Source organism: Homalodisca vitripennis, unplaced genomic scaffold, assembly GCF_021130785.1.
Source record: "Homalodisca vitripennis isolate AUS2020 unplaced genomic scaffold, UT_GWSS_2.1 ScUCBcl_6462;HRSCAF=13684, whole genome shotgun sequence".
NCBI classification, from domain to species: Eukaryota; Metazoa; Arthropoda; class Insecta; order Hemiptera; family Cicadellidae; genus Homalodisca; species Homalodisca vitripennis.
The window spans coordinates 38,937-61,649 of NW_025782592.1; the positions used below are offsets into that span (position 1 = coordinate 38,937).

Here is a 22,713-nt window from a genome sequence, read left to right on the forward strand (position 1 = left end):
CTTGTTATATTTACATGCAATTGTTGAAATAAATTTGATCCCAGATATTTGATGACTTCAAAAATTATTGGCATTATTGGTTCAGCATTACCCTATCAATCGAGGGACTGGTAAAGTTTAATTTCTGTCTACCAGTCTGTCTGATCACATAATATATTGAGGAGAAACTGACATATGAACTTGAAATTTTGCATGAAGCTTCATTTCTATTATAGGCAGCATCAAGTTAGGTTAGATGATGGTACATGTCATTTCATGGGATTTGTCTGAGTGTTAACGAGCAGTTTTTCATTGGTCTCATGGGTAAATAAATTTGTACAATCATATGACAATTTAACGTGTGATGTAGTAACACATGTAGTTATAAACTTGAAATTTTGCATGAAACCTCAGTGAATCCTCTTATGTGATGTATAATGTAGCATACTCCTACCTTGTATTAATTACATGCATTACATTGGACTGTAGATTAGATAAGGTAAAAATATATGACAGTATTACCTGAACGTCCTGGTTTTGGGAGAGACAATAGAGACAAAATGATAAGGTAGATGTTGTTGTGTCGTACCCCTGGAAAAAAATAATACAATTTAGTATAACTATTGACAATTCTGTCTTTGGATATAGACAACCATATTATATACTCTACTCTCCAGTATATAACTACTCTCTTAATTTAAATGTTAAAGAAGAACTAAAGTATGCTCACTTAAACATTTATGTATGGGCTTATGTAACTGATATATGTAGGTATTACAAGTAACGCTTTACTTTATTGTAACATGTACAGTTCCTATACACCTACAAGGCAATAGGAAATATAACTAATGTAATGATGTTTACTAAAAATAGCAATGTAAAGAATATATAAAAATTAGAAGAATACCTATTTTTGAGTAAAAAAACTAGTTTATTAATACAATGAATATGTTGATATCATTAACACATAACTGAAAAATTACATCATGTTTTAAGCATCAAATTACAGGATGAGGTCCAGGATCTGCAGCAGCATCTCAATGACTCTGAGTGGCATTCTCGATGTGCAAATATAGAAATCATTGGGTTACCAACTACCGAGGTAGAAGATATTTACACTGTACTTGAAAAAGTAGCTTGCGTGCTCAGGGTTGACTATGCTATAACAGATATAACGGTAGTGCACCGACTTCGGCTTTTCTCAAATAAACATGCCTATGCACCAATAATAGAGCAGTTTGTCTCCCGAGGATGAGGGAAGCGTGGTTGGTGGGGTTAAATAACAAGGGAGGCCTCAAGTCTACACAGATCTCAGCATCGCTTCCAGAGAACCACGTGTTCATTAATGAACAGCTGACACCCCACAACAAGACTCTGCTAGGGCGCGCCCGGAGGATGCAGCGGGAGAGGAGGATCCAATATGCTGGCTTCTTCAACAACAAAGTGCTGATCAAGCCAGCTGAGGGCGAGCCTTCTATCCGGGTGCTTCAGCTCAAGGACCTCGACCGCTTTGACAAGTAATCATAGAACTTTTAAATATTTAAATATTATTATGCATTGGCTACTGAAGATATATATGTTGTAGGCTACACAATATTTCTTTTCATTATAGAATAACATTATTTTACTATTTAGATTATAAAAGGTTTATTTTATTAAATCACATTGCTATTTTATAGCTTGTCAACGTAAAATTCTTCTATCTTTGTTAAAGTATTAAATCTTCCAACACTAATGCTAATAAATTAGTATTAGAGAAATGCTATGAGTAACAAAATGTAGAATAAATACTTGTAATTCAGCTTATATGTTTTTAAAACCGTAGTAAATTTATGTAAATTTATAGATAAAATTTAAAGAAACAGTGATAATCAGGTTTGCTGTCAGTGAACAATCATTTACAGCTCAAAGTTAAATCTATAACAATATGGTTAACTTAAATCAGCTGAGCATGCAGTTTCCAACAACCTGCAGAAGTCATTACCAGTAATTTATGTTACTTCCTGTGTTAAGTTTTATTAATTAACTGCCTCAGTAATTTCCAAAATACTGACTAAAGATTTCTAATTAGTGATCAACCACTAGTTTACCTCTTACTACCATATGTTGTTAATGATAATAATAAGAATACAGAACATTGAACATGTGCACCTTGGAAAAAAACCTGTAAGTTATAATTTTTCACTACAAAATTATCTTTCAAGAAACAAAATCTTTGTATACTTTACTTATTAAAAACTTGATCCTTTACTTTATATTTTTCATTCACTTTTCATACCATGGAATATTAAAAAAAAAAAACACTACGCAAATTTCAAAAATAAAGGGAGTAATTAGTGTCTCATATCAATGTTTACGACACCATTTTGCAATAATTATCTAGCTATCATACATGTAATTAATGTATCACAACATAAAGGTTTAGTACAATTTGGAAGCCATTTTAAGAATAAAAATATATTTTATTCTTTAGGACTGTTACTAGATGTTTGTTTATAGTAACTAATGTTGAAATTGTAATTTATGTTACAACATTCATGGCTGTTTTATCTAACTTTTGTTTATTTGTCAAGTATTACCTCATTCAACTAATCAGATTTGTTGTTTTATGTGCAATCATAATACAATAAACAGTTATAATTCTTAAAATATACTTCAACTGCTTAATTTTATGTATGTAAAAATGCTTCCAACTAATAAGAGATATTAAATGTTTACGTTTTTTAAATGTATTATATTTGTGTTCTTGAGTAATAATTTTAGGTATTTTTCAGGAATTTGTTGCCAGCAATGCAGTTTTCTTTCCAAATACTTGAAGTTTATGATTTTCAAGTATATATCAGTATTTTCTAGTATTGTTTGGCTTGGTGCTGTTTCAATCTGATTTTATGAAACAGTATTTTTTATATTCACAAATAAAATTGAATGGAAATATTTAGTGTGTTGACTGAACACTGTCTATGGCCTTCTACTGTACCATCATAATTTAAATATAAAATAATTCTAATTGCTTTCTTCTGAGGCTTTGATATTTGCTCCGTATTTGTCTTTGTTGTTGCACTGTACATGCTAACACCATATGAGATGTGAGACTCCCTATGTGATGAGAGCTGAAATATGCCATAATTAAGAAAATTTTATCAGTATAAAACAATGTGAGTTTGTACTTTTATCTGTATATGCAATTAAGTTAGTCTTTTGATACGGCTTTTGATATAACAATATGCAAGCTTTGAATCCTACAAAATACTCTCTTCCAAGTGGAATGCAAGCAAGCACTCTTTTATAAAATTAAGTTAATATTCTAAGAACAATCCAAATAAATTGAATCTTCTATTTAAACAACATTTAAGCTTTTATAAAAACTTGTCATACAGTTAACCTTAAGAATAAATTAAAATAGGTAACAATATTGTTTGAATTGTGTAAAAGAAAATAAAAACCAACTTATTTTACAGGGTATTTAAATTGTAGGTAGAAAATCATGTATTTATTGATAAAATTCACCTCAAACATGAATGTATCAACTTCATCTCTTATTTCAGCATCTGTCATTCCGGCACCTTCTTTGTTATATTCCAACAGCAAATCCAAGAAAGCCTTTTTCTTTCTTATCCCTGGAACAAGATATAAGTTTTATAACCAGAATTTTATTGTGAACCAATAGATAGAAAAGAAATGTTTATTTTATAACATAAATTTATCTTTTTATTATTAAAATTTAAAATTATAAATTAAAATGGCTGTTTGTAATATAAATTCTTCTTGATTATAATTTTTAAAATTCTTTATATCATTATTCTGATTAACAAATTCAATGCATTGGATTTTCTCTTTGGTTGTTGTTTTCATGAGTCAGTTTAAAAACTCATACTCACACAGAAGAGTGTGGAATCAGACGAAATAGGAAAATAAGATATAGAGACAATGACAAAGAAGAGTAAAATAGGCTGAAAATTTGCTGTAAATAAAATTACCTTTAAATGAAACAAGTTTTAGGAAACCAGAAAGAAAAAAATATAAAGAAAGCTTAAATGTAAACAGTGGAATAATTACATAGATAAAGAAATACTGTATGTTTTTATCTATGGTAATGATTTTAAATGATGGGAGCAAGCATGGAGGAGATGGAAAACAGAAGAAGGTGGAGGGACATCACCAATTTAACTAAGATCCAATAGGGACAAACATGGCCATATAATAAATTTTTTATGGTTTCCACTCACCCCTAATCATCTGAACAATCCTCCCATTTGCCAGTGATAAGTAGAACACCTGAAAAAACCAAGTGTCCGAAACAGTCCTAATGCATGTGCAGTTGGGTAAAAACAAGCCTTACTAAAATAATCTGAAGGGGGGGGGGACATTACAGAAAAAAATACGATATTCAAATTAAAAGTAAAACTTTCTTCTACTTTTTGATTAAATGCTCAAAAAAGATATACTTGGCAAGAAAAACTAAAAAGCGTTCGTTTGCGTATTAATGATATCTTTAAAATGAGACATCCTACATAAGTTTATGACCACAGATAAGGCAATAAAAAGGTGTTTGAGGCTTAAAATTGTTCTTCTGGGGCAAAACTAAAGGTTGTTTAACCACAGTTGGCTTTTAATATCAAACATTGAAAATAGCTTTCTACAGCAAGGTTAGAAAAAAAAGGCAGAATTATACAAGTATTTCAAAAATTTAATGAATTGTATTATCATTGTTTTGAAGTGTTATGAACCAGACAACATGAATGTTCAAATGACAAACAGGTTATATCAAACTAAGAAATAAGACAACATACCGATATCTTCATTTGTTTCATCTCCACTTTCTTCACTGGTTTCTTGCAGTTTGGCCTTCCGTTCTTTCATGACCTAAAACAATTAAAATGTAGCAAAATGCAACAAAAGTATTAAAACACTGCACTGTCTTTAAATCTGTTGCAACCTTGAAATTGTTGATTACAGCTGCCTGATGTGCTTTTAATGACTAGCCATATTAAGGAATTAAAGTTAATGTCTGCAAATTGCAGTGTGAGTGTAAATTGAAGAATTAGTCCCAGTAAAAAAAAAAATTATGGTTGCCTGTAAAGTCGGTTTTACGGGCGAAGATTTTACGTGACAACGTCTTTTTCTCTGTAGAATATTTATTGATATGAATATTATTAAATTGCACAATAGGAACAAGGAATTGAATGAAAATAAGAATTGCACAAATTTTAACTATAGAAATATATTTTGTTTACTAAAACATTGTACATAATTTGAAATTAATTAAAATTTGTTATTGTAAATGGTAAAGTTCAATAAAACATTTACTAAAATTGGAATTTGAAATTCTTGCTAAACACAGTTAAATTCTAACTCCGCGCGTGGTGATTGGTCGGTTTAGTTCGTTTGTTTGGTCGCACTGTTATGACAGGTTAGAGGTTATAATTTGTTATTTTAAATGTTTGACTAGCAATACGCGCTGTTTCTTCTCAATCGACTGAATTACGATTGATTGCAGAGTGATTTAAACTAATAATTTACTTAACACTATCAACATTTGTCAATAGTATGACATAACCTATAAACTCAGTTTCTCAAATTTTGTGTCAATCTAACAATTAATCAATCAATCATAGTTTACGATAATGAAATATCAGTGTACAATTATTTACCTTTATTGTTGTAGTTGTTGTAAATGACGGATCTAAGCACTCCACATTTTCACGAATAAACATAGTTATCTGCTTTATCCCGTGCGGCGGACCCACTGGACGGGCATCGTAACGTTACCGGGCATTACACTTTTTCATGAGTGACTCCGAGCCGCAACCTAATTTAAGACGTTGTCACGTCAAAAACTTTCAATCTGAGTCCATCTTTTCATGGTAAAATCACATTTTCCAAATGGGAATGACATATTAATATTATTCTTTTCTGACTTAAATACTATTTTAGCTGGTACAGATTTTAAGTATATATTATTTTAGTACCCTAAAAACCATATTTTTAAATATAGTAATTCAACCAAAAAAACAATTGAAAATTCCAAAAATGTGTTTAATTTTTCATCTGCCTGTGTTCTTATAATAACAAAAATTATAACTTAATCATTGTGCATGCGAGATTTATGGAACTTACATTTTATGTAGACAACAAAACCCATACATGAAAAAAACTAATAATCTATTTATAACTGTGGTGGTTAAAGTTTTTTATAATATTTTACGAAAACCAGAACATTGTACAAAAACTTGAAAAAATACATGTTTGACATATCAGATGAACAATAATTGAAATATTATTTTAATTCTTATTTAACAATACTACAAGTTGAATTGCATAGGATTTATGTATATTGGGTCATTAAAAGAGTGACATACAGGCCCGTAGCTAGGCCCTTGGAGGCCCCGGGGCAGAAAGTCCATTCGGGGCCCCCCTTTGTTATATATTTCGCACTTTTTTTAATTAATAGATATAAGCATACAGTAATTGGATCTTTAGGCTTAGAATTTATGTGCATTTTTTTATTATTATCCTATTATTATTATTATTACCTTTTTTTCTTATTAAATCTATAATACTTAATTGTTTGCTTAAACTATGTTTACAAATTTCTACGGTAAGTCATAAACTGGTAATGATTTTATATGCAAATTTGTATGACTCCTGGCCCTGGTGCCATTAGTTTGGTTTTTAGAGCCATTATTTTTTCAGCTTACCATTGTGATTGGTATTCTATTTATAGTGCTGAAAGGAAAATGAAAAACATAATTATTTTTTCAAATTTTATTCACAATAGATAATAAATAAATAAAGACATAAGTGCTGATGTCTTAAAACTTTTTAGTCTCTTCTTAGGCCTACATCCAAGCAATGTAGTTTAGTAGATAAACATACAAGTAATATCATTAATTATGTAATACCTTTGAATACACAATAAATTGTATATTTATTTATGGTGTTTATGGTAATACTGGTAATACCATTAATTATATATGATCAATGGTGGTAATACCCACTCATTCTCAAGTTTAAAATTGCCCAACTAGTTTGATAGTGAGAATGCAACTGAACTTACTAAAAAGACTTTCTTCTTGACTTGACACTAGCAAAAACATCAATAATTCGGTCAAAATCTATTTTTCGGGCTCTGTCATTTTCAATAGACAAAAGAGCCAAATCAGTGAGACGTTGTTGGGACATGGAGCTTCGCAGGTAGTTTTTGATGAGTTTTAATTTTGAGAATGATCTCTCTGCTTTGGCTACTGTCACAGGGACTGTGAGGTACATAAAGCATGCTGTTAGTACATCCGGGTAGGTTGATGCTAGGGAACTGTTTTCAATGAGTAGGAGATTTGCAACTTCTTTTACTTCTTTGAAATCCTTTAATTTGGATTGAAAAGCATTCCTTACTGATAAAATCTGAGCTTTGAACAATGGCGTTACATCATCTGAAAATCTGCTTACAAAATTATCAGCTTCACAACGCAGTTCTTCATCTGAACATGAGGCCAGGAAAGAAGGGTGAACAATTTTATAGGCATCAATCACTTGCTTCATGCCTTTAAAACGGTTGTCAATTTGTGACACTATAGTATCAACCATTGGGAAGAATATTGTCACTCTGAAATTGCTTTTAGGATCTGTCAGTCTTTGGTCTTCACAAAGTTCATCAAAGTGCTTTTTTACCTTTCTTGCACGTTGGCCAATAAATTCATGGGTAATTGTAATCCCCCATTTTGAACATACTTCTTCTGCTTCACTACAGACTTCTTCAAAGGACCAACGAAGTTCGGTTACTTTCAATAAAGCATTGCCTAGGAGATCGTACGCTGTCATTAAATCAATAGATTCCGTTTGCAAGGATTTTGAGGCAATGTTTATTTCCCCTAATATTTTGCACTGGACAGTCAAGAGCAAAACAAAACTAAAAGATTCTAACCTTTTTTTGAGCCCCTCAGCTTCATTCCTTTCCTTTGGCTTTTTGCTTGTCAAAATTATTTTATTTAAGGCTTTCATTACATCACCGAACCTTTCCTTTAAAGCGTACACAGCTTCATATCTCCCTGCCCAACGTGTAGGGTTTAAAGTCTTTAATGTTACCTTGTCTTTAGGAACAGGAGCCTTTGGATTCTCTGTACAACCAGAAACGACTTTTAGTTCTTGCCACCGAACAATGCTGTGGCCAAAAAAACTGTAAATATTTTGCACCGTCTCAAAAAATTGTGCTATTTCTCGATTGCATTCAACGGCATCTTTAAGAACCAGATTCAAATTATGGCTGGCACAGTGAATGAAATAGGCATGGGGTGCAAGTTCTTGGATTCTCTTTTGTACTCCATTATACACACCACTCATGACCGATGCACCATCGTATCCTTGTCCTCTGCATTTTGTTATGTCAAGGCCTTTTTCTGAAATTGATTTTATGATGACGTCTTCTAGCCCCGAAGCGGTTTGGTCAGTAACTGCTGTGAAAGATGTAAACGTTTCACAAATTCTCAACTCACAAGGTTTTCCGAGTTGGTCATGGTCAATCTTTACATAGCGAAAAACTTCGCTTAGCTGATCTACTTTACTTACATCTTGTGTTGTGTCGTAAATTATGGAGAAAAAAGGCGCACTCAAAAGCTCTTCTTTAATTCCACTAAGCACTTCACTAGCCATCAGAGAAATAATTTCATTCTGAATTGTTGGACTGAGATAATTAACAGTACCACTTGGCCTTGTAATTAGATCTTCTAGGATAGTGTCATATTTTGACAGCAATTCAATCAATGATAGAAAATTACCTTTATTTCTATCAGTGATATGCCAACTGTCTCCACGAAAAGGAAGGTTGCATGTTGCCAACATAAGGGAGACATCTAAGACCCTCTTCAAAACTTTCCTCCAAAAATTCCGCTCCTCCTTCAAACCTTTTTCTAGTGCATCGTCTATTGAGCCATGACGTCGCCATTGTTCATAAACCAAGCAGGAATCAGCATGGTGCTGTGAATTCTCATGTGTCTTTATGCGATCAGACAAATGTTTCCAGTCCCTTAATCCTGAATCCCATCCTCCTACAGGTCCTTTCTGGGGAAACAACCAGCAAGGTTGGCAATAAACACAATCCAATTTGGACGAATAGCACAACCAAGTTCTTTTCAGTTTGAGCCCAGACTTTGACTTCAGGGTAAAATAATTGTCTGAAAAGGACCTACCTTGTTTTCCATCATATGGAAATGGGCCAACTGGTTGATAGGGTCCTAGTCCTAATTCAATAATTCGTTTTTTCACCTCTGGATCGATGATCTGGTCTGGAAAATGGGGTTCTCCGGTGTTTAAACAAGTTTCATTAATTTTATTCGTCCGGCTACATTCCACCTGTAAGTAGATTGCAATGCATTAGTATTTTTTTCTTACAAACATGATCATAACAATAGGGACTTACTGTAATTCCATGTTTACATGGAAGTAATACTGTTTACTTCCATGTAACCATGGAATATTTTATCATAGGGATTCCATGTTTAGGGCGATAAAACAGCATATGTTGTTATGTTGAAAAATATAATATAAGTATTCTGTACTTGGCATGTCTACTTACTTGATCATTTACGCCGATCAGTTCACTGCTTGACGTAGGACTTGTTGGAGGTTTGGCACAATTTTCTTGTTGATGCCCTAGCCCTAGGCATGTTACTTCTTCATCAATACTTTCTTCAGCGTTATCTTGAGCTGTAACTTCCTCTTCAATCTCATTTCCTGGGACTGAGGCTGCAATAAAAAATAGCAAGTCAAAATAACATTAAGTTACATATAACATATAATTTAAAGCCAATTTTAATAACATTGTAAAGATATAATAAAATATATAAAATATATAAAAATATATAAAAAAATATATAAAAAAATATAAAAAGAGTAGATACATGGCCTCATAAATAATGAATGTGCAAGCGAGTGTGGTGCATTTTTTTACATCATATTATCACAAAAAGATATAAAATTACTATGATAGATATTCATGCTGTGCTGCTGTGCATGTATAAACAAATAAAATACCTACACAGAAAGAAGTAGAAACCAAAGGAATCATAAAAATCACATAAAAAATTAAATGACCACTACACAATAGTAGGTAATATGTAGCCTATATATGACTAGTGATAAATTCACAAACAAACATTGCTTATTAGATTAGAATAGATTGCAGTCTGAGTCAGACACAGTGGTCTAAACTCAATCAAACATCCAAACTCTAGTTAAATTTTAAACACAGTTAATTTTAACATAGTTACATTTTAAGATATTAATTATATAGTTATTGGCCAAGCTAATTAATTAGGCCCAAATACCGTATCTAAATTCAAACCACTCACCAATTATTGGTCTAGTTTCAGTACTAGATGTAGATGTGACATTAGTACTTTTAGTTGTAGTAGTACTAGTAGTAGGACATAACCAAGCAGATAGGGTGGAAGAACACTTTGAAGCATCCTCTTCTCTTTTTCTTCTTGTCTTGCCTTTTCTTTGCCCCACTTTGATAGCTTCTTTTCATTTTAACAAATACAAGAATAAGAATACAAATTGTATAACACTTTAACACCGTAACAAACGAGTAACGGACGAACGCCAAAACGTCAGTTTTTGGTGTTAGTTTACCATCAACATAACATAACCTTATCCGGGCTGTCTGTCACTAGCTCACTAGTCGTAGTCACTCTCACTGTCGTCTGTCAGCTGTGGCAGAGGCAGTCGGCAGACGGAGCCGTCTACGTCACGTCGACGTCAGGACGAGTTTATTACTGTTGGGGATGGGGGAGTAAGGTGAACTAAAAGTGCAAACTGCATTTCTTTAATTGCGTAACAACTGACAGGCTGATTGATAGTCTGTCTATTTTTGTTACGAAATCACTGTGAGAACAATATCTGTCCATTATTTTATATTGAAAAGCTATTTAAATATTTTTTTATAAAGACATTTTGATGATTCGATGAAATATCCCTACGACCCTACAGTAATCAATAAATTTCACATAAACTTTAATTTCATTTTCAATTTTTCCACCTTCATTTGGGGGCCCCCCCTGGCCGGGGGCCCCGGGGCAATGCCCCGGTTGCCCCAGCCTAGCTACGGGCCTGGTGACATACAATCACAGGAGGGTTTATTTCTCACTGGTTTATACATGCCAGTTGAACCTACACTGGGTACAGCAAGAACCGATGTATAATTTAAATCTGGGCAACCTTATGGATGTCCAGGAGGGGCACTAATAGCAAATGTCGAGATGTTGGGGTACAAGGGTAGATCAATAGGTCTAGTCTGCTGCGGGAGATGACTGTTGGTGGAGCTCCCTAAGTATTAAGGGCAGTTCCTAGCCTAAACATAAGGACGTGTCATCCCCTGCCTGCTTTGGCTGGTAAGCCTGAGAGAACAACAAGAGTGACATGCAAAATTCTGATGTGTAACATTATTATTCGGACAATTTGAAATTTGTAAAAAAGAGTGAGCAATCTCCTTTTCTGCCTTATTTTACCTGCTTTCATGGGGCACTGGCCTGAGCTAGAATCTTATCAAACAGAATCAGGAGATTCAGTAATGAGTCAGGTTGTTAGTACCGATAAAAAGTGAAACAGTCACAGGCAAGATTTGAACCTGTGCAATCTCTAACGCAGATAATGTGGCCACCAATTCTTAGTGGTGGATAGGTTAAATTTGAAAATCAACAACCTCCTACAGGTTTCCTCTAGGTTTTATTGTAAATTTTGTCCAAGTATGAAAATCAAATAAATAACACAGTAAATTGTATTAAATTTGTATTGTATTTAATACAATAGAGAAAAAGGGGCAGGATGGGGTCACTAGTTATTTTAGGTTAACAAAAAGGCTATAAAATACAATAGAAAAAATATGGAAAACTTCATATTTAATAATTCATTTTTAGTAGTCACAATAGTATATTAAAACAATTTTTCATATGTTTAAATTTAAGTAAAAAAATATGTTTTAACTGTAGACAAAAACTTCATCTTGCCCTGCCAGGCGGGGCAAGATGGGATCCCAGTTGGGGCATGATGGGGGCTGTTACTGGCAAGTGCACACAGATGCACTGATTATGCATCTTCATCCTCCTGCATAGATGCAGTGGGTCCACTTCTTACATTTCCAATATTGCACCCACCCCTCAGTAGACTGTGAATATAAATAGCCACAGTAAAGTCATTCAGCATCTGAGTCCTCTTCTGATGAAGAGGAACATGAGTACAGTATTTTTGTTTCGAATTTCATTCCTTAGGCCTAATATTTTCCTCCTTGTTCTGTTCTTTTTTGTTAGACTGTTTTGTGAATGGCTTCTGCAAGTTAGTATTATTTTTCTTACCCTTGAGTTTTACTTAAGAAACTCTGCTCTAATTTTCTCTTAGCCCTTTCTTATTTTGCTTTTTCTTTTTTAACTTTTATTTCTTCCTGGAGCTTTTTTTGTTGGACAATTTAGTTAAAACTGCAGTCTTCCCATGCTTTTCACTCTTTTTCAAATATATGTTACTGCAACTGGGAATTGGAACAGTATCTTCTGGCGTAGGCAATGTTGAATGAATTGGAACTTTGTTTTTCCCTGCACTTGGTGTGTCAGAGGCAGCTGGCTGAAGGCTTGTGGGAGTAGCAACCTGAAGGTTTGATGATGCAGCTGGTTGAAGACAATAATCAGCTAATGGTCTGTCTGTAGTCTCAGATGGTGCATAATCACTATCATTAAACGCTGTTTAGTTGACAGGCCAAGTGCCAGTTTTTTAAAATCCATTAAGTGAAGTAGTCATTGTTACTACTCTAATAAATGCATTTCCATGAGGTTTTGAGATCTAATACATAGAAACAACCCGCCCTGGCTTTGATCTCAGCCACATTGACACTTCCTAACCGTAATAGACACCAAGTGGTTTCATGAAACTTATGTCTAAGCAGTGGGTGCAGTGGGGTGGGAAACACAAGAATAACACCCCATTTTCTCTGGCATAATCGACCACTTCCATGTTTTTTTGTGTGAGTAAAATGACCATCCAGGAGAAGAAGAACAGGAGACTATTTAGTACCTCAGCTAAATTCAACAAACTTTTAAAACCAATTAATAAAAAATGTTGGATTGCATCCAACCGCTAACGTGATACTCTGCCCAAGCACCAGGGGGACAGACATTCAGCAACTGATCATTGGCTTGAAGGGAATACAAACATAGGTGGCATGTATGACCCTGCAGCATTACAACAAACTTCTATTGTTACTGTGTTTCTTCTTTCAGCAGAGGTCAGTACTCCAACTTGTTTTCTTTCAGAGCTATAATACTCATTTAGGTATTATAGTGACCCCCAGTTTCATAACAGTTATTTATTTGACTAGCCGTAAGTTTATGTTTATCCACAACGGTCTTTAGCAAATAAAAAAATTTTGTCACATTCACTTTTTTTAAATGCTGCTGCCCTAGCTGCATTTGTTACTTAGGGTTTTCTTAGTATTAACACGTTCGCTACCGACTCTAAAATTGGACTTTTAAAATTGACCGATGTCACATATTTGTGACACACCAATTCATACCATAGACCAACGTCACACATGTGTGACTCTCGGGGCACAAAACTATAGCCCGACGTCACGTATTTGTGACACACGTATTGTATTACTAAATGTGTTTTGGTTGCCAGTCGGTCTACTTTTCCAACTATATTATTGCATGTCGGTCAGTGGGAATGTCCGTCACATATACCGGTCGCATGGTCTGAGCGTGGGATTTTTATTTTTGTTATGCGGGAATCGTATTGGCAAACCTGGGAATCGTAGTGGCAAACCTGGTTTTCTGTGTAATATTTCCAATCCTCGTGTGTTGTCTAACCTTTAACAGTGGAAGATTTATATGTGCTTTTGTAGTTAAAACTGAACTGCTTTTTGTTTTATCGTGTGATGGGTGAAAGAAAGAGACCTTTTATGTCTGTGAGCGAAATCGATCGTGAGATGGACGAAGATGACAGTGATGAATTATTTAGTTCTGACGGTGCCTCTAAGTATGTTTCTGACTCAGACATTCCAAGTTCATCTAGTGATGAGGGTGAGCATTTTGACCCAATAAATATGTACTTTGACTTGGGCCTAAACCCAAATAGCCCTTTAGCAAATGACATAGAGGTTCAATTCGAAGAAGTACATGATGATGTAATGAATCTTGAAAACAATTCCAATGATCCAAACTTGTTGTTTGTTGTTTCAAACATCCATGATGATTATCAGAGTAAACAAGGTGTTTGGACTGACACAAAGAATGAACCTCAGGTCCACAATTTTACTGGGCAAGAACAGATACACATTCAATCGACAGATCCTGTTGAAATATTTTTATATATATTTGATGAAGATCTGTTAAAGAAAATTGTAGCTTGGATAAATACTCGTGTCTTATTTGTTCAGGGAACTCCTACTACCAAGCATTCAAACATGCAATGGTGGAAGCCTGTAAATTTAGAGGAATTCAAGAAATTTTTAGGCCTCTCCATACTGATGGGAAACTTGCACTTCCCTTCCATGAAGCACTGCTGGTCAACTTGTGAGCTTTATGACCACCCCCATCTTTGGTAAAACCATGTCCAGAAATAGCTTTGGGGAAAACATACTTAGATGTTTATGTTTTTATAACCCTAATGTTGATTCTGCAGATGACAAACTGCATAAAATAAAAAATGTACTGCAGCATCTTTTGACGAATTTCACAAGAGCCTACAGTCCTGGGAAGAATCTGTCACTTGATGAGGCCATGGTATTGTGGCGAGGAAGATTGTCTTTTAGACAATATATCAAAAACAAGCACCACAAATATGGCATTAAGCTTTATGAGCTTTGCACTCCAGATGGATATATTTTTAATATTCTCGTATACACAAGCAAAGGTACGATATCAGATCCCGTAAAAGGACATTCCTTTGAATGTTGTTACTCGCTTGATGCAGGATTACATAGGTAAGGCCATGCATTGTTCCTTGACAACTTTTACAACAGCGTGGACCTTGCAGAGCACTTGATGCAGTGCAAAACCAATGTTTGTGGTACTTTACAAGCAAATCGAGCAGGAAATCCGCAGCAGGTCATCACGGCAAAACTGAAGAAGGGTGAATGTATAAGTCGCCAAAAAGGAAGTGTAACCGTTATGAAATGGAAGGACAAACGCAATGTTTTGACAATTTCCACAACCCATGGACCCGGAACAGAAGAAGTAATTAACAAAAGAGGTGAAACCATAACCAAACCCTCAATGGTACTTGCATATAACAAGAACATGAGTGGCATTGATCGCTGTGATCAAATGATTTCATATTATAGTACTCCAAGGAAGTTACTTCGTTGGTATGTCAAAATATTTTTCCACCTCCTTGATGCATCTCTCTGGAATAGCAAGTACATTCTATGCAAGAACCGGGGAAGTAAGATAACCTATTTGGATTTAAGAAACACAATCATAGCACACTTCCTTCAAGTACAGCCAACGCCACAACGCCCTGTTCGACCTAGGCCTAATGAACAGCACAGACTCGTGAAGGGGGACCGAAGAGTAAGGTGTCGTCAGTGCTTCAAGACTCAGAAGAAGAGGAAAGCAACGATTTACTATTGTGAAGTTTGCACAGATAACAGTGACAACAAAATTGGACTTTGCGCAGCCCCATGTTTTGGAGATTGGCATAAGGAGTAATCAAGAACTAAAAACTTGTTCTTTTTTATTTATCTTGTTTAGCCTATATATGTAGTTTGTAAAATAAACAAAAGTTTTTTGTACAATATCGTTTTTATTGTATTTACAAAAATAAAATAAAGATGGCAATATAAATGTGTAATAGATTTTCTAAATACACATTTCTCTTGACAGTCACACATATGTGACGGTCGGTCTGCAGCAGATTATCACAACGCTGTGGCCCGACGTCACGCATGCGTGACGTAAAAAAAACCTTAGAACTAAAAGAAATGGTTAATATAGTAAATTAAGCATTTTTTAATTGACATAAATTTGAAATATAAATGAGTTTTAACAAAAAAAAGAGTTTCAGTCTGAGGTTATGATAGTTTACTTTTGCACTGGTCTGTAGTGAAACTACAAGTTTCGTATTTGGTCCACTAGAAAAACCCATGCGTCACATATACGTGACGCTCGGTAGCGAACGTGTTAACTCAGGATGTCGGCGCTTAAACTCTAGTATCCATTCTTTTACCTGTAATTTGTTTGATGTTTGAAAAACTATGTTCTTTGCCTAATTTTTCCACCCATTTATAAGCAAATACCTGAGGTCATAAGAGGTTAATCAAAATAATAATCTTTCTTCCATTTTAAGTATATAATTTATAATTTAGCAACGACTGAAATTCACTTCCAACGTGAAAACCCACACTTTTACAGAAAACATTGTCTGCAGTCCAAGCTATTGACTCAAAATGGCTGCCTCTTACAGCAAGTGTCTTTCTTGGTTGCTGCCACTAGTTTCCCACGCGATTGCAACACCTCATGTTCTAGAAATTCAAGGTACTCCATCATGCCTCCCTACCCCGTCTTGCCACTCTCTCCCCTAGTCTATAAATAAGCAGAATGAATTGTTACTAGTGGAGATTATAAATAACAAGAGTTTTGTTGAATCAGTTTTTTTTTAATTATACACAATTACTACCAATAATACTAATCTTGGTTCTAAGTTACTTACATTTTCAGTTACACTGTGCAGATACTTGATCAACTTGTTGTGACGTCTCCCCTCCGGCAGAAAGTGAAATAGAAAACATCTCCGGATAACATCAAAGTTGCGATGTGCTATGATCTCTTGTAATCTGAGCAACAATCAGCTCAATATTAAGTTTTGTCAATTAAAGGAGAGGTCAGTATTCTAAGAAATTGACGAATATCTAGTATGACAGGACAAATAAACAAGATGCAGATTTACTAGACCATTTATTAAAGGGACACTAAAAGATAGGATAGATAGCGGAGTACAACAGTGAGATATTAAGTAGCAAGAAGTTATGCTGGTTACAAAAACTTAAATTGTTCAAAAATAAAATTATAAATTTGGGAATGGTGAGTTGATAGAAAACTTACAATGTAAGTCTAATCTACATGCATTTTAATTTAAAGGAGCAAAATTATTTATATGAAAAATTGAAATTTATAATGAAAATTAGATTATTGCACTGAATACATGTCAGCCATTAAAATTGTTTACCATTTAGTTGAATACTAAGTGGGATACATAATTCACCCAAGAGGCTTATGACAAAATAAACTCAAAAAATATAATTTAGAACAACGAGAGCTAAAAATATCACTAGAGACATTATTTTTAAATTTCAGCCTCTCTCTTCTTACTAATAGTACAATGCCAGATTTAATTTACTGTATAAAAAACATAACCTAAATTTTGTTAAACAAATTGAGTAATTTTCCTTAAGAAAGGGATCATCATCTGTCACACACTGTTCATTTGGTAAAGATGGAAAAGAAAGGATAGTAAAAGTGGTTAAAAAATAAAAAAAATTCTCACGTGACTTTTGTGGTTTAACTAAACTTTAAACACTTAAAAACAACTGTTAAACACCTAAATAACAGTTATATCAGCATTATCTAATGAGATAAAAATACTTAAAATAGTGAGTTTTATCTCCTATCTTTCTTGTTTTGGTGATAAAGTCCTTTCTTAAGTGATGTTCCTCTATAAATTTCAACATAAATCTATGTTATGCTCTTAGGCAATGTAAATTAGCATTCATATTTAAAAGTATTAGTTTAATGCTTTGCCTGAAAATAGTCTGTGCATTCTTGATTTAATTCTTAGTTCTGCTCCCCTCTTCTACTATTGCATAAACTTGCCTCTTTATATTAGTCAGTAAGTGTTTTGAACACAGATTTTGATTAGTTCACTTAGTACTCCATCATGCCTCCCTACCCCGTCTTGCCCCAAAGTCACGGAACCAAAGCATTACGGTAATAAAAGCTAATAATGTAACATAATATATCCAGCACAACATAATTCATGGAAAAGTATGAGCAAAATGTTACACAATACTAACTTTGATATTACAAGTTTTTATTCCTCCTGATAATCCAAACTCTTGATCCTCAGTTCTTCCATCATGTTCATAATTTGTTGTAAAACTTGAAATTTAACACATAACACAAACAAAACACACAACACAGTGAAGAAATAAATAATATGATTTTAAACACAGTTTCACAGTTGAAAACATCAACAAGTTTGAATAGACAGAAGGAAAAACACTTGTAATATTATTGTCACATTCTGTATAAGCAAAATTAATATACAACTATATACTGACTAGCTAACTCGGCCACGCTTTGCTGTGGCTTGGTTATTATATGATTGACGTTATGTTCAAATTATGCATTATTACATATTGTATTAAATTCAAGTACTATAAATAACAAGTAAGTAATAATTATAATTGATTCTTTATTGCTTATTTATAAACCGTACAAATTAAATGTTATAAATCTTTGAAAATGTTTATTCTTACTCCAAACAATTATGTCATTCTAAATTATAACTACTAATTAAAATGCAATCAAGCACAATTTTGTGCACAATATTTTGAGTTAATCTGTCTTTTGCTAATATAAATAAATTAGATGGATTACCAACAAGTGAGCATGCAAAATATAACTGGCCATGAGAGAAACATGTATTTTATAAATCTAAGCTGCAAACGGACATTGTCCTTGCCTTGAGATTTGTTAATGGTCATCATCGCAAATGCTAATCAAACAGGGAATCGAAGCCTTCAATGATATTATGGTATCTGGTTACCCGCGGCTTTGCTGGCAACTACCTAAATGCAGAGCCGCATTTACAAATTTGGCGCCCCTAGGCCTACAGTCCAAAGAGTGCCCCCCTGCCCCCCAGAGGACTCTGATTACACTGACGTAGAAATCCAGTAAATTTCTTAATTACGTAATTTTGATGAACGATCATTACAATAGTATATATATATTCTGTCTATATATAGAGGAGTGTTTTGAATAAATAAAAGCAATGATGAACCAATGAATGAGTCAACGTCGCACCCCGGACCTAGTTGACCTTGGCCACCCGCCCCGCCGAGCGCCAACACCACCCGCCGCCGCAACTTTTTTCTTTTGTGTACTTTAAAATTTATGCGCCCCCTAAAATTTTGCGCCCTAGGCCTGGGCCTAGTGGGCCTATAGGGAAATGCGGCACTGCCTAAATGATCATCATGACACGAGATTTTTATATATAAAGATATACAACTAAAAACTTTTAGGGACATAACATTACAAACCATCAAAAAATAATGGCAGGTTTGGGTGCAACATTCTTATCACAAGAAAAATGTGGTGGAGCTCAGATAGATAAAGCTTACATCAATAAATTACAAGAATCCTACCTTTTTGTAAGGTGTAAGTTTGCAAAATCCAATGATTGATGCAAAATAAAAAGAGAATAAAATCCTTAAATCTTCAGTGTCTAAAGAGACTGCTTCTTTATATGTCACTGCAAAAAAAAACTTTGAAACTTTAAAAAATTCCTATTTTTTTAATGCAATAAGTTTAGTTATTTATAAAGGAAATAAATATTTTTAACACTACGATATCTTTCTTTCAGAAAAATATAAAGATACAATACTCACTCATTCACTGCCTTGACATATTTTGATTCTTTGCTTTGAGCGTTTACTTCTAGACCCATGGCTGTTTCTGTAATAAGACTATGTTAATTATAATGTTTTCAAAACAAAATTAATAGAATAAAAAATTGTGTTCAAAAATTAATTTGTAAATAATACAACTCTTTGAGCCCCAGACAGTAATTTGGTGAATCACTTTTACTGTACAGTAAAATTGTCACCTAAGATCAGAGAGCTAAATAACAATACCTGACTAGATAAATTATATAATTGTAACTCTCTAAGCTCCTTGCAACACACACACATGTGAAGGACTACATTTAATTTATAATATAAATTATTATTTGGGGTCCAGAGGGTTATATTTAAACCTCCTACACATAATTTATTAAGAATTTAATTTAAAGAAAAAACACAATATCTATCTAAACTGTATTTTTCCTCTAAATCTACTCATATTATAGTGAAGTACAAAACTATACTTGCCACTTATGATATCCAAGGAACAAAGAGCAATTGTAGGCATAATGTCAAATTCTTTTCCCACCATTCCTCCCAGTTTTTCTAGAAGGATACGAGCATTCTTCTCAAAGACTGGGACAAACTTATCCAGCACTCTGAAGTGGAAAGCTGGTGTCAATATTTTCCTGTGCTTTCTCCACTTACTTCCTGGACAATGAAAAACAGTATGAAAGCTAAGTTAAACCAGTTTTATCTGATTATTACCTTAAAGCAATATTGATTATATATTATATTAATTATTCAATAAATCAAATATGCACTCATGAACACATTAACAACACTATGTTCAAATGTGAGCAGTATAATGATGTTAATTATTCACACCATAACTAAATAGTATCTTAGACAATATTGAGAAGTAATGTTTGAAAATTACCCAAAACATCATTCAGTATCTGTTTCCCTAATGTTTTGAAGATCTTTCTTTGGAAATCTAAGTGTTTAGATTCAAGAAAACTTAGCTTATATAATTAAAAATCACACAACTTTCTGTAATTTGATAATTCTAAAAATGATTATGTACATTTAGTCTATGAATTTTGAACTATTGTGCAAGAAAAGTAACAATAAAAAATAATAGAAATCTATAATATATTATTTTAAAACTATATTCTCAGATGTAATCTTAAAGCTTTTCAAAAATTAGAAATTGTGGTATGGACTGAGCATAGCAATGATTACCTAATAATTTCAATTTTTTACGAGTTTCTTTTAAGTTATTTTCCTTTTGTGTAGGTATGTAAGACATCTACTAATACCCGTCATTAGGTTTGTCAGTTTCGGGCCATTATTGACATATAATCAAATGCTGAAAAAAGGAAAATCATTTATAAAATTATTCATATTGTTTCTTTGCACATATTTTACCAGGTCTGTTGTTTACACAGCCTGAGCAGAATACATTCTAGTGGTTAGTGATCAATCACGGAACAAGGCTGTTCATGTAGCAAGTAATTTTAGAGCAGGGAGCAAAATCAAATTTTATTTAAATGTTCTTCATAAAAAAATACATTATTTTCTCTAAATTTGATTGTGTTTAATAACTACATTAATTTGAAAAACATCTATGGCAGGGTTTCTTTATAATTTATGGCAGTTAGATGCAAAAACAGTTAAATAATATTCTGCAGCAAAAAACAATTTTGATAAAGTTCATGAGGTTTATTATTCACTGTACATTTAACCTATAAACAACAACAAAAACAGTAAATAACAAATTTTCAACGTTTTGGGATTTTGATTTTGTAATTGTCATGTTTTCAATAAATGGTGATGGAAATCTGCTTCAGTATGCTAATCTAGAGAGTAATTGACCAATTAATGTGAGACAAGAGTTAAGTAATCATACCAACTATAGCATTCCACTTGAATGTCATTTAAACAAACAATAACGATTAACACGGTCACACCAATTTGAAAAGACCTTTTGTAGCAGTTTTCAAACATACAGTAAAACTGATATGTAACACATAGAAGTACTACTACTTTGAAGAATTACAAGAAATAATAAAATACAATGTTTTATTATTTCTTAAATAGTTAGAACTTTTTATATTGTTTTTAGGACTTTGATGAAAATGCAGTTTAACCTTGTAAATGAGTGAAACATTTACATAAATATAAAATTTCTCAAGAAGCAAAATGTTTTACTTACTAAAATAAATTTATATCTCATATAAAAAATTACTCTTGAATGGTCCCATTTTTGTACAGTGTTTAACTCACCATAATCAACATAGTTTATTGTGTGATAAATAAATATAATAGATTTTAATTTATTTATTGTGTAATATTTAGTTAGCATCATGTAATGAATAACAAAATTTAATTCATAACCTGGATTATCATGGTCTACATTGGTAAATTCTCAACATTATTTAGACAATAGACAATAGACAATCAACAATTTTGCATTCATGATTAAAAAGAAAGAAAGATAATCAATTGGAAATGATTTTAGTTGACAAGTCAATTGAACTTAGTCAAGTGATACATGTCAAAGTAAAAAGTTCAGTTATACATAACAATTTAAAATATTCATCTGTATAGGGAACTAACTTATGAATGTTGCCAGGACAGAAGCATCAATGAGGTATGATATAAAAAGAAAACCAGTCAGGCTAAGGGTTGATGTATGAATAATTTTTAAAATGTACAACCAATTATGCTATAAAATAAAAGATTTTTATTATTTTGAAAATCATATTAGTTATCTAATAAATAAACATAAAATTACTAAACTAACAGTACAAAAAGCATTATATTAGGAAAATTTCAGTTTTAATGAATGTGGACTCTGGATCAATGTTACCCTTCCTCCTGCAAAAAATGTTTTAAGCAATCTACCTCTTACATTCATTCCAAATTTATCTAAAATATCAACATCACATATAACAATAACAATATTTTCTAGTCAGTCAATGATTGTAAATAAGTTTAGTTTTATCACTGGTCAACTTGATTATTTATTTTAAAATTATAATAATGAAAATAAATAAATTAACCTCCACTGGTAAGAAGACCTCGATTCAGCCACGGAATATAAAGGCCAATACAGAGGAGCCTTTTCA

At 33.0% G+C, this 22,713-nt stretch overlaps 2 protein-coding genes across 2 annotated transcripts in view; both read right to left on the reverse strand.

Annotated features, from left to right (window-relative positions):
* The window catches only part of LOC124373815 (cytochrome P450 4C1-like), a gene marked incomplete at its 5' end in the record, with an annotated part of 31,820 nt that extends 9,138 nt beyond the window's left edge, over positions 1-22,682 (reverse strand). The window contains 7 exon segments of the mRNA XM_046832150.1: positions 502-570; positions 3,487-3,596; positions 4,770-4,842; positions 16,669-16,792; positions 19,625-19,691; positions 20,108-20,290; positions 22,648-22,682. Coding sequence (XP_046688106.1) covers positions 502-570; positions 3,487-3,596; positions 4,770-4,842; positions 16,669-16,792; positions 19,625-19,691; positions 20,108-20,290; positions 22,648-22,682 — 661 coding nt within the window.
* LOC124373814 (zinc finger MYM-type protein 1-like) lies at positions 7,003-9,823 on the reverse strand. The gene is made up of 2 exons (XM_046832149.1): positions 9,548-9,823; positions 7,003-9,324 (listed from the first exon to the last, which is right to left on the reverse strand). Exon 2 carries the CDS (start codon positions 8,812-8,814, stop codon positions 7,036-7,038), a length of 1,779 nt encoding a protein of 592 aa, XP_046688105.1. The 5' UTR covers positions 8,815-9,324; positions 9,548-9,823; the 3' UTR covers positions 7,003-7,035.
* Positions 22,683-22,713: the final 31 nt, after the last annotated feature.